The sequence below is a fragment of the Malaclemys terrapin genome, chromosome 7, assembly GCF_027887155.1.
Source record: "Malaclemys terrapin pileata isolate rMalTer1 chromosome 7, rMalTer1.hap1, whole genome shotgun sequence".
Lineage (NCBI taxonomy): Eukaryota > Metazoa > Chordata > Testudines > Emydidae > Malaclemys > Malaclemys terrapin.
Genome location: NC_071511.1, coordinates 32,677,335 through 32,694,095, shown reverse-complemented (window position 1 = coordinate 32,694,095; position 16,761 = coordinate 32,677,335). Strand labels below are relative to the sequence as shown.

The following is a 16,761-nucleotide window of genomic DNA, read 5'->3' as shown; positions in this document are numbered from 1 at the left end:
ACCCTCATCCCTGGTTCCACCTGCACCCCCAGCTGGAGTCCTCAGCCCCTCACACCCCAACCCTCTGCCCCAGCCCCGAGCCCCCTCCCACACTCCAAACCCCTTGATCCCTCCCCACCACATTAATTTTGTTAATGTGCACCAATATGGAGGTGATGTGTCATACATCACTTCCATATTGGTGCACATAATAAAATTCATTCTGCAGATGGGTGGGAAAAAATAGAGGGAACACTGTCCACTGCATAGGTTCTGATAGTCCCACCCCTTGGGACAGCCTGTAGAGGCTTGGCCTTGGGATCCCTGATGCCCCTGGATTCTATCTTGGCAGGCAGCCCCAATCACTGTACAGACACAGCACTGCTACTACAGGCTGGGCTGTAATGAAGTGGTGGGGAAGAGGGTGCCACTGCCCTCTCCTGGGAAGAATCAGAGTCACAGCTCTGTATGACAGAGCCCCGCACAGTTAACAGTGAGTCTCTTTTAGCTCCAGTCCATGGGCAGCAAGTTTGGGAACTCTAATCCTGCTACTGCCAGGAAGATTGGTGTAGCTAGGGAGCCCATGGCTTTGGCACTGTCGATTGAGAATCTGGTGAGGAAACTGGGAACCAGCTGATGGGAATGGCACATACTGGGAATGGTCTGCCAAGCTCCTGGAGTCCTCATCCTCAGCTGGTGCAGTGGGTGTAACTGCATAGGAGTCAGGACTGCTGGGTTTTATCCCCAGCTCTGACAGTCAGGATTCCTGGGTTCTATTCCTGTTGACATCAGTGGTGCTAGGCATCTGTCCCTCTATCTGCTTTCTTTCCAGTTCTAATAGGGACAGAGCCCACAGATCTGTCAAAACAGCTACTGAAAATATAGTTATGTATGTTTTTTAAACATGTATTTTCCCAACACACACCCGCCAAATTTACAGCCAATGCAAAGGACCAAATAATGTGTGCAGTGTCCTTGTCATTTCAACATCAACTTTGGTTGCCATATGTTAAAAAAAAAAGTGGGGGGAGGGAGAGGTGGGAGGTGGGAATGGAAAATGTAGACAGACAGACAGAGTCGAAAAGTGTGTCTGGGTGGGGGGAGGGAAAGATTTTAAAATATGCAGAAGTTAGAAGATAGATAAATGAATCAAGAAAGAAAGAAAGAAAGAAAGAAAGAAAGAAAGAAAGAGATGAATGAATCTAGATAGGTAGAGAAATTAATCTAGAAAGAAAGAATGAAAGTAAGAAAGAAAATGCATCTAGATGGAAAGACCATAGATTAATGAATCTAGAAAGAAAATTAATAAAGAAAAAGGTAGATAAATTAATATAGAAAGATACAGAAATGAATCTATATAGGTGGAAAGAAGAAAATGGATGTAGAAAGAAAAATTAATCTAGATAGAATGAAAGTAAAAAAGAAAATATGTCTAGAGAGAGAAACTATAGATGGATCTAGAAGGAAAGAGAAATTAATCCAGCTAGACAGAAAAAAGAATATAGACAGACACAGGAATTAATATAGAAATAGTATAGATAGAAACAAAAATGAATCTAGATAAAAAGAAAGAAGATAGATAAAAGAATACAGAGAGAGAGAAGGAAAGAAAATGTATCTAAACAGAAAGACTATAGATAAATTAATCTAGAAAAAGAGGAACAAATCTAGTTAGAAAGAAAAATCAAAGAATATAGACACAAATGAATCTAGAAAGAAAGAGTATAGATAGAAAGAAATTAATCTAGATGGAAAGAGAGAAAGAAAGAAACATAGAAATGACTCTAGAGAGACAATTGAAAAGGCGAGTGGTAGAGAAAAGAGATGTTTAAAAAAAAGAAAGAAAAAAAAGTTGTTTTTTCTCCAAAAAAACATTCTTACCTAGTTTTCTTTTTTGTAATTTTTTTTCTTCATGCTAAAATCACATGGCCAATTTGTTGATGTAAGTTGATTGAATTCTGTGGTTTGCTCTCTTATTTTTAAAACGAAAAGAAAAGGGAAAAAATGAAATGAAAGAGAAAAGGAGGGGAATAAAAAGAAATGTGAAAAGCAGTTTGCAATTAGGTTTTTTCTTTTATTATTACTTAATTCTGCTGTTTGAAAATCTGTTTAATTGTTTTGCATTAAATGACTAATTTCTTTTTTTTAATTCTTTTTCTTTAAATTTATGATTTCTCTAGATTTTGTTGTAAAAAGCTACAGTTTAAAACGAAAAACAGTTGTAAAGATTCGTTAAAAAGCAGCCAGAGATTGGGGAACAAGTCTAGTTTTAAATTCAGTTGATCAGTTTGATTCAGTTTCTTGTGTCCAAATGTGGCAGTTTTTCCTCCGGTTCGTATTAACCCATCTCTCCTTTTCTGTTTCTCTTCCCCCTTTATTTCTCTCTGTTCTAGGAGGTGAATTAGTATTGCCCATAATTACCGAAGATTCCTTAGACACCCCACCAATTGCCACCCGGTCTCCATTCATACCCCCGCCACCTACCTTTGGCCCCTTCCTAACCGTAATAGAGACCACCAGAGACACCCTAGCCCCTTCTGCCAATCAAAAACCCCCGTGCTTAGCCGACCAAGAGGACAGCGATTGCGAAGAGGGCATTGAGGCCTCCGGTTACGCCTCGGGTGAGGTCTTCGACTCCAGCCTGCCCCCTACTGATGACGAAGATTTTTACACCACATTCCCCTTGGTCACAGATAGGACCCTGCTGGCCAGGCCAGATGGAGCATCTAAAAAGTCCCAAGGCTTCAGGCCCAACATTAGGACAGGAGTGCCAGCTTCATCCTCAATCCCTGAGCTCCTGACCTCCACTGCCTCTCCCGATCTGGTCCGTAACATCCCCGCCGGCAAAATGAACAATCGCGAGGCCCCCAAACCCCACCCAGACCAGTACCCCCCTTTGCCCACCTCTTTTGAACTCGAGAACCGTAACAGGCATAAGTACCCCAGTATAACATCTTCCCCCAATTTCCACAATCTACCCACAGCTAACCCCACCGGCTCGGGGGAGAGGGGTCCCCCGGGAGCCGTCGAGGTGATCCGCGAATCTAGCAGCACCACGGGGATGGTGGTCGGCATTGTGGCGGCGGCCGCCCTGTGCATCCTCATCCTCCTCTATGCCATGTACAAGTACCGAAACCGGGACGAAGGCTCTTACCAGGTGGATCAGAGCCGGAACTACATCAGCAACTCGGCACAGAGCAATGGCACGGTGGTGAAGGAGAAACCCACCTCTGCCACCAAAACCCCCAGCAAGAGCAAGAAAAACAAGGACAAGGAGTATTATGTGTGAGTCTCCGCCCCCCCTGGCCCCGCCTCCCTCCTGTCCCTCTGGTGGCGAGCGCGAGAGAGAGACGATCGCAAGGTGAGACCGGCTCAAATCATGCCAACCTTTGGATACAAGAGACCAACGAAACCTCCCAGCCTTCCTTTCTCCTCCCTCTGCATCACAGAGGCAACCAGTGGATCCTGCCCCCCACCTCCACCCTACACTGGTTTCAATTTGTTCATTTCTCCCTTATTTAATTTTTCAGTTCATCCTCATAAATTAATAACAACCACCCCAAAATCAAAATCACGCTCGCTTCCCACCCCGGATTCCTTCAGATCTTGGGGGTTTCTTTAATTTGTTTTCCTTTTAGCAAACAAAGTGGGGGAAAGAACAGGGCAGGGGGCGATCAAATCACACATGCCATGGTTAGAGGTTGGCACCGGAAATAAGCAACCACTCGGAAAGAGAACAGAAAACGAGGATCTGGGAGGGGTAGATGGATTGATGAAGGCTTCGGAGCTCCCTAGATAAAGCTGAGCCAGGATTTTGCCTTCAAGATATATATATATAGAGAGAGAGAGAGGTGACAGCTGATTCCCCCCCTCTGTTACCCCAGGAGGTTAGATGCTTCCTCATCCGGATGAAACTTTGGGGTACATCTCCCCACCCCTTTTAGACCCCTCTCCCATGCCCTGTTTGGAAACAGACTAATCCAATTGGGATACAAATGATTTGATTTTTCTCTCATAACTATCGACAAAATTACGACGCGGAGCAGGATACAGCTGGATCCAGAAAACTTGGCTGGGCAAAGATTTTGGGGACGAAAAATCGGTCTCTCTCGGAATTATTATTAAAACAATAAAAGGGGGGGTCTTTAATTATAACTGATTTTTTTTTCTCTCTCTTTGTTAATGTGTCAGAGTCTTGGAAATGTGTGGAGTAAACCGAACCGAAACAAACAAAATCACGAACTCTCGGGAAAATAAAAATGAATCCATTAATAACGATGGTGGTAAATAAAGCAGTTAACATGGATCTTGTCCAACTATGGAACTGATCAGCCATTCGGCTCTCTGCTCTGTAGTAACAAAAGGGGGTGCTATTCTCAAAAGGGTTAGAGTTGGGATGGTGTTGGTTTTTGCATAAGCAACAGCGACGGGAGCTGAGACTGGTTTGGGGGTACCTGCTCGGGATGTGTGGGGGTGGGGGAGATGGGAAAATATATACAATGTTTCTGTTTTGTTTTCAGGGGATTGACGGCGTAATTCCTTTTCCCCCATGCATCCTCCACTCCCATCCCCTTTTCTCCATGCCAAGGTGCTATTGTGATCATCCTTTAAGTGTCTTCTCAGAGCATGTCCTTAAATTGTGTTGTTCTTTCAAGGTATCTAGGACAGGGGGGTAAGCAGCTGTTGATGGGAATTTGCAAATGAAACGGGGGGTGGAGGCGTTGGACTATTTCCTTCACCCGCACCTTCGCCCCTCACTGGGGGAATTGGAAAGGCTTTTCAAATGACTATATATAAAGAGAGCTCTATATATATATAAAATATATATATATATAAATATATATATTATATAACGTATATGTGTGGACAGTTTAACACAGAAGAATCAAAGAGAGTTTGGAAGGACGTTTGAAAAGGAGCTAGAGACAAAAAATCTCTCCCCGCCATGTTACAGGTAGGATCCCTCGATGATCTCTGGGCACGGCCACTGGAGACCAACTCCCATCTTTGATCCCGATTCTGCAAGACTCCAGCCCATCCTTCTGCATGCAAACTGGCCGACAGGGCTGGCCCCTGCTTCCAGACAGGTCGGTGCCACAGGGCTTTGCTCTGTCAGGGGCTTTTCAGCTGGTTCCAATGCAGCAACGCACTTCAGCACCTGCCTAGCTCAAAGCATAGGGGTCGTCCGGTCAAAGCCAGTAGGGAAAGAGTCACAGATTGGAAGGGAGACATGGCAGAATTTTGCCTAGAGGTTCCTGCACCCAGCCCATGACTTGCGTCCCAATTAAACCATATCTATTGGACGATAGAAAGCCCTCAAGGGATGCAGAATCCGCATCCCTTGGGGAACGGCTCTAAAATTTCATTCCTCATCTCCACCGGTAAAAACGTACATCTTACTGGCGCCAGCTCCAGCCATCAGATCTCACTGTCCATCTGCTAGATCTAGCAGTAAACCCCTTTTCTCGGGGGCGGTATCAATGAAGCTAAGGGAGCTGTGCTGGATTGGGGTTGGAGAACTCCAGCCCTACCAGGCTCATGCCCATTGCTGGGAAGAGTGTAGGAAGACGAGGAATTTGGATCGGAATTCTTTCTTTCAGAGTGATAGGATGCAGGTGAAATAGGCACTTCAATTTCTCAAGCCTGGCAAAGTTATTGCAAACTCCCCTCGCCTTCAATGCTAAAATGCCAAAAGGGGCTAGCATCGAGCTGAAGAGAGGGTGATATATCTGCCATTGTAAGCTGTGAACTGAAATAATTTCATATTAATTTTCAGGCTTTGAGGTGTTGTTTTTTTATTAAGAAAAGGCATCACATTTTGCAAAGTTTCCAGGGTATTTAGGCTCCTAAACTTTTTGAAAATGAAATTTAGGCTCCTAAATCTCTTAGGTGCTTTGAAGAATGTTAGCGAAGGTGAAATTTGGTGGACATCTCTCAGCATCTTAGACCACTGCATGAGCTCAAGTTCTGTATTTTTCTCTTACCAAAAATCCCAACATTTTTTTTAAAGACGCAGATAATTATTGGAGTTTCGTTCATTCCAAACTTCGCCACTGAATGGAACTGTCTGCAGGGTGAAGGAGGGGGATTTCTGTCCGTTTCTCTAGGAGTGTAATGAACATTATCAACTGTAAATTAATTTGTACATTATTAATATTTTATTTTTGTTTGGGGGAGGGGCTCGGGCGGAGAAATGAAGGTCGCAAACTCTATTTTAAAAATATGACACTCTGATAAATATCCTCTTTTTAAAATATCGAGAGAGAGATTGGTTTATTTTACCAATAGAATTCCCAATCTTTTTCCTTTACAGCATTCCAGGTGGGGAGGAAATAAATTTTTAATTCATTCTTTTTGTATCAGTTTTGGTTTAGTTTTTTTAATGAACAGAAACCCCTTCCTGATTGTTTTGGGGGAAATACTCTGTGGTTCTGCATATTTACCCTGTAAACTTCCTGTACTCTTCAATGTTACTGTAAAGTGTTACCAATTATGATGAAGTCAAAAAAAACTTTCAACCCATGTACATTACCGCAAAGGGGAATACAGTTGATTCTATACTTCGTACAACTCTGGAGTTCTAGTCCTCATTTTGTGTGGGCAGACCGGGCCGAGAGACGGTTAAGGGATTGACCGAGGGCCTGTTTCTCCATTGCTTTGTACCTTGTCTATTATGGGTTATATTGCAGTAGCATCCAACAAAGAGTGGGGCCCTGTCAGGCTGGGTGTTGGGCCGAGATCAGGGCTCCTGTCACACAGGTGCTGCACTGACCCCAACCAAGATCAGGGCCCTAGTCATGCCAGGCACGCACAACACCCCCGCCCTTGCTGCTGAGCGAGATCAGGGGCCCGCTTGTGCCAGGTGCTGCCCAGATCCCCCAACCATGGGCGGCCGTGTTCCCATTGCGCTGGGTGCTGCACAAACCCCAGACCGCGATCAGGGCCTTATTCGGCCACTCACTGAGACCAGGTCCCCACTGTGCTGGGCCCTGCCCCAAAGAGCTCAGTCTAACTAGAGGAAGGATGGGAGGAAAACAAGCACCAAGAGTCACAGGGCCGTGCGTAAGGTAAGTGACAAAGCCTGGAGTGGACCCAGGTGCTGAATGCTCCACCTGCCCAGACCCCAGCCAGTCCTGAGATGAGCAGCAAGCAGCCCCAAGAGAGCTAGTCCTGGGCTGGGCACTGAGCTCTGGAAATACTCAGGTCTGCGCCTGTGCTCCGAGCTCACTAGAGAAGCCAACCCCTTTGCCTTTGACCCAGCCCAGCGCTTTGGCAGCTGCTTCACTTGAGGCAGGCAATGACCCCGCCCGGGCCAGGTGATGGCTCCTGGGGCTGGTGCAAAGCACACGCCGACATGCTTGGCTGGATCAGCCACCTTGCAATGCACAGTGAGCATGGGATGCTAGTAGGTGGTGCCGTTCTCGCTGTGCCCCCTGCAAATGGCACACAAAGGAGAATGGGGCTCAGCTGCTATTTCAGGCACAAAGGGACCATTGGGGTCGTGTAGGCCAGAGAATCCAGCCAGCAGTTCCTGCCTGAAGCGCAGTAACTTATGGTCGACCGTGGGGCTTGATCTCCGGGGTGTGATCTCAGCACGTTAGCCTTCGGGTACTAAGCACCTTGTAGCTCTTCTCCAGCGCCCTGAGTTGGAATGGGCAGAAAGCCCTTGAAGGAACGCTGTGCCTGGCCACGGGCCCTGCATGACACAGCAGCAGCCCCAGATGGATGGGATGACAAGATTCCATTCTTCTCTCAGCCCAGGTAAAGGGGAGAGGAGGCAGCGGGGGGATCTGGCCAGGGCAGGTTTGACCAGAGACCCAACTGATACCAGGGAGCAGAGAGGGTTTTATCGCTGTCCTCTAACCTGGAATGGTGCAGCCTCTTAGCTGTGCCCGGGTTGGACCAGATCCCCAGCTGGAGCCAATCAGCCGGAACTCCGGCTGAGCCGATGGGACCAGATCCCCAGCTGGAGCCAATCAGCCGGAACTCCGGCTGAGCCGATGGGGCCAGATCTCCAGCTAGAGCAAATCAGCCGGAGCTCCGGCTGAGCCGATGGGACCAGATCCCCAGCTGGAGCCAATCAGCCGGAACTCCGGCTGAGCCGATGGGACCAGATCCCCAGCTGGAGCCAATCAGCTGGAACTCCGGCTGAGCCGATGGGGCCAGATCCCCAGCTAGAGTCAATCAGCCGGAGCTCCGGCTGAGCCGATGGGGCCAGATCCCCAGCTAGAGTCAATCAGCCGGAGCTCCGGCTGAGCCGATGGGGCCAGATCCCCAGCTGGAGCCAATCAGCCGGAACTCCGGCTGAGCCAATGGGGCCAGATCCCCAGCTGGAGCCAATCAGCCAGAACTCCGGCTGAGCCGATGGGGCCAGATCCCCATCTGGAGCCAATCAGCCGGAGCTCTGGCTGAGCCGATGGGACCAGATCCCCAGCTGGAGCCAATCAGCCGGAGCTCCGGCTGAGCCGATGGGACCAGATCCCCAGCTGGAGCCAATCAGCCGGAGCTCCGGCTGAGCCGATGGGACCAGATCCCCATCTGGAGCCAATCAGCCGGAGCTTCGGCTGAGCCGATGGGGCCAGATCCCCCCTGGAGCCAATCAACATCGCTCCTTTGGAGGCAACATCCCCCAAAATTGAGCCTGGGGCTCTGGCCCCCATTCCAGGGGCTTGGGTACAGAGGGGGGCAGAGACTGTAACATTGTCCCTGTCCCAGCAAAGGCCAGAGGCAGGACTCACAGACACTGCAGTGTGCGGGAAGGAGGACCTGGCTAAATCCTCAGTGCCTTGGCCCAGGTCCTTCCAGGTTGGAGGAGCTCTGCTGGCAGGAGCGTGTCCTGGAGACAAGGCTTCACCCCTGAGAACAGCGCATGGTGTAGCTCCCACCCCAAACAGGGCTGGAGCGGTGCCCAGGCAGGAACTGCCCTGGGGCAGGGCCCTGTGCTGCAGCGGTGCTGGGGTGTCCATGGGGCAGAGCTATAGGAGGAGGGTCCCATGGTTGAGAGCTGCTGCAAGGCTGAATGGCCATTAAGAGATGGGGCTTGCTGTAGTGGCCATGGTTCCATTGCCATGGCTTGCATGGTGCCCTCTCTCCCAAGAGTTGCCTGGGGGGCAAATTTGCCACTTGGCCCCGCAGAAATGGAGAACGGCACCTCCCACCGGGGGCTGGTGCATGAAGGACGTGAGGAGGATGTGGATTGGGCAGGATGAGGAGCAGGATCCTGCACGTGCCCCAGGCCGCTCACCCCCAGGAGAGGGGAGAATGTCAGTGCAGAGCAGAGATGCCCACGCATGGAGGGGAACGCAGACTGGTAAGAGACAGGGAGTCCTCAGCAAGTGGCGTGGAGACAACTGGGTGGGGATGGAGCCCCAGAGAGGGTCGCCAAGCCTGTTTGTGGATGGGGGAGACTGGGATGAATGGAAATGGGGACGTGTCTTGGAGACTTGGGAGAGGCATTTCCAATCTGAATGGGTGCCTGGAGGAGACTGGGACAGACTGGCCATGGGGTGTCTCCAAGTCAGTTGGTACAGAGAAGAGACTGGAGTGGATGGGACATGGGGCCCTCTAGCCTCAGGACAGGTGTCTCCCTGTGATGGTGCAGAGAGGACACCTGGATGGAATGGGTCTGGAGGCATCTCCTTTTGCCAGGGGAAGGCGTCTGGAATCAAAGGGCCACTGAGATGGGAGCTCCATCGGCGATGGGTGTGAAGTCTGTGGCTACATCTCTAGAGCAGAGTGTGCTGGTGCCTGGGCTCCCATGCATGCACCCTGGGCTAGCCAAGCCAGCCACCCCGCAGAGCCGCACGCACCCAGACCCAGGTCGTGCTGCACTGACACGGGGTTGGTGCTAGGATCTCTGGGGCGTATCCCACCCATGATTTTTAGCTCACACGAGTGGAGCCACTCTAGGGCTTGGTTCGCAGAGGTTTGTGGGAGAACTTGTCTGTCCCCGAGCCCCCATGTGGAAGGGTCCCCAGCCCAGCGACGGGTCCGACCGAGGCACGCCCAGGTCTGTTGCTCCTCGTGCCTGGCTGCTCCAGCGGGTGCCAAGCCCTGGCTCCTGCCTGTTTCTTCCCAGGGTAGCCCTGGTATTGCCAAACACAGACAGCGGCTCTGAGAGAGGGGGGTGGAGATTTCAGAGGCAGCATCTATCCTCCAATAGGCAGGGGCTCTCCAAGGAGGGCTGAGCCCTGGCCCTGGTGAGGCCCCTGATCTTGCTGGCACAGCTCAGAAATGACACCCAGTGGGCAGCAGAAGGGACGCACGATTGGCAGCACAAGGTGCAGCTCTGCCCCCTGCCCATGAAGGCGTGGTCCTGCCTGACCCTCCAGTGTGACGGGGATGGGGGGCAAACGTGAGTGAGGCATTGGGACTGGTGCACAGGGGGAGCCCATCACCACAGACAGGCTACAGGCCCAAGTCTGAGTGGGCAAACTGGGCAGTGGGGTGGCCAGTGCAGCATCTTCTTACCACTGCTGTGGGGCCGGTCCCTGCACCAGGGCTCCTCGACGGGGTCTGCCCAGCCTTGCCCTGCTTCCAGCAGCCCGTGGCCCCTCTCAGGGCTGGCAGGATGGCACCAGGGTGGACCTGGCTGGAAGGGGGCCGATGGTTCGATGGGTGAGGCACTGGGCCTGGTGACTGCAGCGGGGATGGCTGCACAGGGACTGATGGCATGGACCCTGGGAAACATCTCTGGGGTACCCCTGGGGCGCAGAGCGATTTCCCAGGACCTCTCAGCCAGGGAGTTTCCATCCCAGGCACCTCGGGCGCTCCAGCTCCGTTCCATTCTGCCGACAAGTGCACCAGCCTCCATATTCAATTCATTAACAAATTTGCTGTAATTATTTGTGTGCGCCAGAGAAAATTGCACTGGCGGCTTATTAGATCCAGGCTGATTATGGAGAGCGGCGTTCCCAGCGCCAGACCCGCCCCCTGCAAGCGCCAGGAGGGATGCCCACCTCCGTCTCATCGCGCTGGGGCGTCAGGGAGGGCTCCCAAGCCCCTCTTCGTTGTGTTGTCCCCCTGCACCTGGCAGGGATGGGTGGGTCAGAGGCATACTAGGCAACTAGGAGCTCACATGACGGGGCGGGGGGACTCAGGGATCACTCGTGGCTGTGGCATAGGGCAGTCTCCCAAGGTCACACAACAGGGACGAGCTGGGAATGGGACCCAGGAGACCTGACTCCCAGCCCCACCTCTGCTCTAGCCCACTGGACCTCCCCCCGCCGCCCCCCGCCCCTGCCAGAGAAAGGAATAGGAGCCAGGGAGCAGCGCTGGGAAATGTAGGCGGCATGGCGGGCACAGGCCAGAGAGGGGATCAGGGAAGGATCCTGGCCATGCAGGAGGCCGGTGAAGTGGGGAGCACAGGCTGGGGTGGTGCGGGTCAGAGAGGAATCCCAGCATCAGGGAGGCCGGGGGCATGAGGACACAGTGTGGGGACTGGGGGGGTGGAGAGGGGACATCGGGGGGCTCCATGCAGCCTTGACCTTTGCCTCGCTCCATCCACAACCCCTCCCTGAGCACCCCCCTTCTTTGGATGCGTCCGCCTCCTGAGGGGCTAAACCCGCCCCTCCAGCCTGGTCACATAGTCGCCTTTCCAAGCTTTTCAGTTTTCAGCTTCTCTCAGCCTTCTGGCTAAGAGAGGTGAAAACATTATAAAACAATTGACAAGAATTCCCACTTCTAAGGCACTTGGATAAAGGTGGCTCCAGGAGCTGAAATCGCAGAGATTGGGCTTTTCAACACCCCCCCCCCCCCAGCTTTTCATTATTAGTTCTTCCCTTTCTACCTTGACTGGCCTTTATGTTTTCATCACTTCTATTTTATTCCTAATGGACTCGTTTGATTGTTTTGAACAGCCTTCATTCCCCCCTCCCCCTCCTCCTGAAGAGGAATTTAAATAACTGCAAACATCTGACACATTAATGAAGTGATTATGTGGCTTGGAGTCAATTTCCAGCCCCTCAGCAGAGGAGGGTTTTACTCATTGCCTGACTTATTTATTTATTTACTTGGTCCCTTCTCCCCCCCCCCCCCCCCACCCCCTTTAATTTACATCAGCTGAGAATTTGACTCAGGCAACTAAAGTCCAGGCCCAGGGAGCAGGGCAATGGGGCCTTTCCCCTTTAGGGGGTGCTAGCTCTGGTCTGGCCCCAGCGCAGGGGGGACTGGGTGGCTCTTGGGGGCAGGGAATGGCACATATGGTCCTTCTCCTCTAGGGGGCGCTGGCTCTGATTTGGCTCCTGCTTTGGGGGCACTGCATTGGGCCAGCACGTCCCAGTTGTATGTCCTGGGACCTGTGCTGCTCCCCACAGGCCGGTCTCTGAGGACGACCATGCTTTGGGCTGAAGGAAGGCGCTGGGCTGGGGTGGAATGGCCTGGCTGGAGTTAATGCAGGAGATCAGCCTGGATTGAAGGGTCCCTGGACCTGGCTGTAACTCTATGAAACTGACGTGTGACCATTGTCCTGTCACGCTGTCAGTCAGTTTCCTCCGCAGGCCAGGTGGGGTGGAGGTGTTAAATCCAGCTGGGGGGAGGGGTGGGGAAAGAGACTATTAATTGGTGCTCATGTGATCAATTAAGCCTTGTGCAGGGGAGAAGAGAGTTTAGAGCTAAAGAAAAGCCGTGGTTCTTCTCTGGCACGGGCACAGGTAGTGGTAGTGTTTGGGACCCCATTGGACCAGGTGCTGCACAAACCCAGAAGAAAGAGGTTTGTGTTTTATTGTGAGATTGTTACATGTTATTTGTGTCTCCAAAGTTCCCTCTAGTGCCAGGCCCTGCCCAGACCCTGACTGACTGCGGAGGGGCTCTGGGGGGTGGGCTGGGGAGCTAAGGTCAGGGGGAGGAAATGGGAGCTGTATCCTAGCAGAAGGGGAGGAGGGTGGTGTGGGGAGTGCAGGCTGTGGGGAGGAGATCCCAGCACTGGAGGGTGGGGTAGGAGCACAGGCTGGGGACAGCCACAGGAAATACATGTGCATTGAGCCAAACCACCGACTACCGTCTCCTGGGGCAATGAAGAGCTAAAGCAATTAAAAAAAACTGAGTTAATAAAGAAGAAAACACAAATCTGGGATTGGCTCGAAGAACAAATGCAACAAACCTTCTTGAAAAGCGTCTCTCCGGAGCCAGCTGTGCCTGTGAAATCGAAGGGGAGCTTTTGCCAGAATTCTAATGGCCCGTCGGAGGGTTTTGTTCCCTCATTTTCATTTTGGTCTCAGTTTATTTCAGCCCCTCAGCAATATGGGGGGGATCAGCATCCTGGCATTAGCGAAGTCATGCAGGGGCCTGCTTGGTGTGTGAACGGAATGCCTTGCAATCGGAATCGGAGGCGCTGTGGTTAGCAATGTATTGGGTGGAGCGCTGGACTGAGACTCTGGAGACCTGTCCCCTACTCTTGGCTCTGGCATCTTGCGCAAGTTCTACCCCTCTCCATGCCTCAGTTTCCCCATCTGTAACATGGGTGTAGTGATACTGTTATCATACAGCACACTGAGCCCTGTGGCCATGATGTGCTGTCTGGAAGCTGAGCAGTGGTGCTGGAAGGCCAGGATCCCGAGCAGAGGGATGTTAGCCAAACTGGCCAGGACAAGGCGCTGTTGCTTCTGGGAACTGGATTCCTGGCATGTTACCTTGGTGGTGAGTTGGTTTCTCTGTCCAGTGACTATTGCTGTGTGGCCAGAAGGGCCCATTAGAATTAATCGTCAGCTCTGTGCTCCAGTACAGCACAGGGCGGAGGATGTTACCCGGTCACCGCTGCACAAAGCCAAATCACTTAGGTTTGCCTGGAGCGTCTCCTGGAGAGGCAGCCAGCCTGGAGATGGAGATTCCAAATCTGCCTGGAGGTGTTTGTGTCCATGGTCAGTCGCCCTCCCTGGACAAACTTGGAGTCTTGTTTGTGACTTGAATCCAACCATTGATTCTTCTTCTGCTTTTTGTGGTGAGGATAGAGAGCTCTTCAGTACCAAGATCTGCTCCCCAGGATCGCAATCAAATCCCCTTTCAGTGTGCTTTGTGAGAAGCTAAACAGCCTCCCACTGGCAAGCGTTTTCTCCAGTCTTGGGTGGTTTGTGCAGCTCTTCTCTGCACCCGCTCTGGTTTTCAAACATCCCTTGTAAAATGCGTTAATATTTTGTTAGAACCCAGGATTGTTAGCCGCCCGCCCTGCTGTGTGGTGTCCGTAGTCCTACCAGAAATGCTCACACAAAACCAATTGGGCAGGTGTTTGTTCTAGGAAAGCCTTTTTGTTGTGTCACACACTGCTGGGCGGCAGGCAAAGTAGTTAACAATGGTGGCATTGTCAGTCCCATTTTGCTTCTGAATTAGCACCTTGAACGGGGCAGTGCAGCAGTCCAGAGCAATCAGCTCAGACTCTCTGCAAATTCAGGCATGTGTCACTTTGTCAGTTACAGGTCCCCCCTCATGGAGCAATTAGCTCCGGCTCTCTGCAGACTCAGGCAGGTGTCTCTGACTCAGGTCACATTTTCAAGGTTTTCTTCACAACCAATGTTGTGCTTGAGTCTCTCCTTTGCTTTCATTTATATATTTAAAAAAAAAAAGAGAGAGAGAGACTTTGCAGAGTGTTTACAAGGTCAGGAGGCTGTGCAGCCCCTGACCTGCTGGGGACCCTCCAATGTTGGTCGGGGGGTGCATGTGACATTTCCATAATACGCCACCTAAATTGTTCTGTCTCACTCCCCATGGAATGGGGATGAAACATATCTGGCTGCTGTGATCCCAAGTGTATGTGGGAGGCTGTATCACCCTGTCCCTCAGCCCCCAGTGTGTGTGACCACTGCTAACTTAGAAACTAGCCATCTGCCAGCCACCGTGTTGATGGATATTGTCAAACTGTCATTATTTCCTGCTATCCGACAGGATAAATCTGATTTTTTGCCCCCACCCAGCCCTGTGGGAACAACTGGTGAATGTTGGATGTTTTGTCTAAAATACATCCTGTGATCTAGTGGTTAGAGCAGGTGGGGGCTGGGAGCCAGGACTCCTGGGTTCTCTTTCCCTGGTCAGGGAGGGGAGTGGGGTCTAATGGGGGCAGAGACAGTGTGGCAGGACTCCTCAGTTCCCTTCCTGAACCATTGCTTTTCTCCGCCTCTGCCCCTTAGGTGTGAGGGAGGCTATAGTTAGATATGGGCTATATTGAGCGAAGCACCATGTGTCTGCAAAGACACGGGGTTCCTGGTATAATTCCTTCACCACGGTCCTTTCAAGCCCCAGCACTTCCCCATCCTTTGAAGCCTCTGTATTGAGGACGCCATTTGAATCTGACCTGCTTTTGCGCGGGGGGGATGAAACAAAATCAGAGAATTTTTTTGTTCGTTCTTTTTTTCTTACAGAGAGAGAATTGAAGTCAGCCTGTCAAAATATGTTCGTCTCGTGGGGCCTCCTGGGATGGGGGGGGGGGAGTTGTAGTGGGATTTATTATGCAGACTAATTTTATATTTATTCAGGCGCTTTGCATATAATTCTCCAGGCATTAAGTATTCACGGGGAGTAACGCGCTCCAGCAGGTTTGCCTCTTAATGATACTGGGACGGGGAGAGAGCAGAGAACCGTCCATCTTGAGGGGGGTGTGTGTGTTGTGTGTGTGTGTGTGTGTGTTGTGTGCCTTCCCCATTGAGGATGGATGGATGCACGCCTGTGCGCGCGCACGCACACACACACACACACACACAATGCAGACCTCTGTAAAGCAGCCTCCCTGCTGGCACCCAGTGTGTGCCCATGGAAGGATGGGTAGGAAATCATTAAAATGCAAATACCCGCACTGTGATTAGTCAGTTTCTCCCCTCTCCTCTGTGTGTGCTGGGCATATGGAGCAGAGCAGAAGAGAGGTGGGACCCATCCATAGAGTTGCCTGGATGGCAGGCATCTAGAGGGGCAGGACATGGAGGGAGGGAAAGGGGGAGGTATGGGAGACATGCGGGGGGGAGAGGTGTCCACCCCAATCTCTCTGCGGGGGGGGGGAGGAAAAGCATCCACCCCAACCTCTCTAGCAGGATGGGTGTCCCCTTCTATGCGGGGAGTCTGTGCATGGGGGGTGGGGGTCATATCACCCCATATGTCTGGGACTGGGTGTATGTCCCTATTAGCATCCTTCCCCCTTTTTGCTGTAGGGTCTTGCGCTGCTGGGAGCGTGATGGGAGGCTCCGTAGGGGGTGCACTCCTCTTGCAGACACTGCTGGTGCCCTGGTGTGGTCTGCGGTAGGGAGCAGGATGGGGGGACTCTCCCCTTGTAGCCAGCACTGACCCCAATGTCCTGGTTCTGGATAGGTACCAAGTCCTCCTGTCCTAGTTCTCTAAGAAGCTGCATTAATTAGCTTTACCCCTGGAACTCTGTGGATACATGGCGTTAGCAAAGCTAAAACCACAATCTTCCTGGGCCTTTGTTAAAATGAATTCCCACCAGCTGCTAGCAGTATAGGGGGAATGAGACACAGTGGTGCAGTTCTGATACCCTCCACCAGGAGGCAGTGGTGTGGAAATGGTCTTTCCCCAGCTCCCTGCACTGAGCAGTTTATATCATTCTTTGTCTCCTCTCCACAGGACTTGGGAGCCATTGGCTCAAATTTCCAAGAGTGACTAGTTATGTTGGATGCATCCATTTACTTGCCTTAAGGGGGGCACGTGGCTTTTCAGAAAGAGCTGAGCACTGGGGAAGATAATCAGCCCCCTTTAAGGCTGCAAAACCTGCCCCTGCCTCACCCCCCGGAACCACTCGCCACTGCTGGAAATTCTAAATATGACACGAAATGGATCAGGGGAAAACTG

General features: G+C 51.5%; 1 protein-coding gene across 28 annotated transcripts in view; it reads left to right on the top strand.

Moving 5' to 3' along the window:
* The window catches only part of NRXN2 (neurexin 2), a 297,135-nt gene extending 290,586 nt beyond the window's left edge, over positions 1-6,549 (top strand). For 18 of the 28 annotated variants that reach the window (XM_054035003.1, XM_054035004.1, XM_054035015.1 and 15 more), the window contains one exon: positions 2,373-6,549. In XM_054035003.1, coding sequence (XP_053890978.1) covers positions 2,373-3,268 — 896 coding nt within the window. In that variant the 3' untranslated portion in view covers positions 3,269-6,549. The remainder of the gene's footprint in view (positions 1-2,372) is intronic. The other 10 variants (XM_054035031.1, XM_054035030.1, XM_054035022.1 and 7 more) reach the window with 1 other exon arrangement.
* Positions 6,550-16,761: the final 10,212 nt, after the last annotated feature.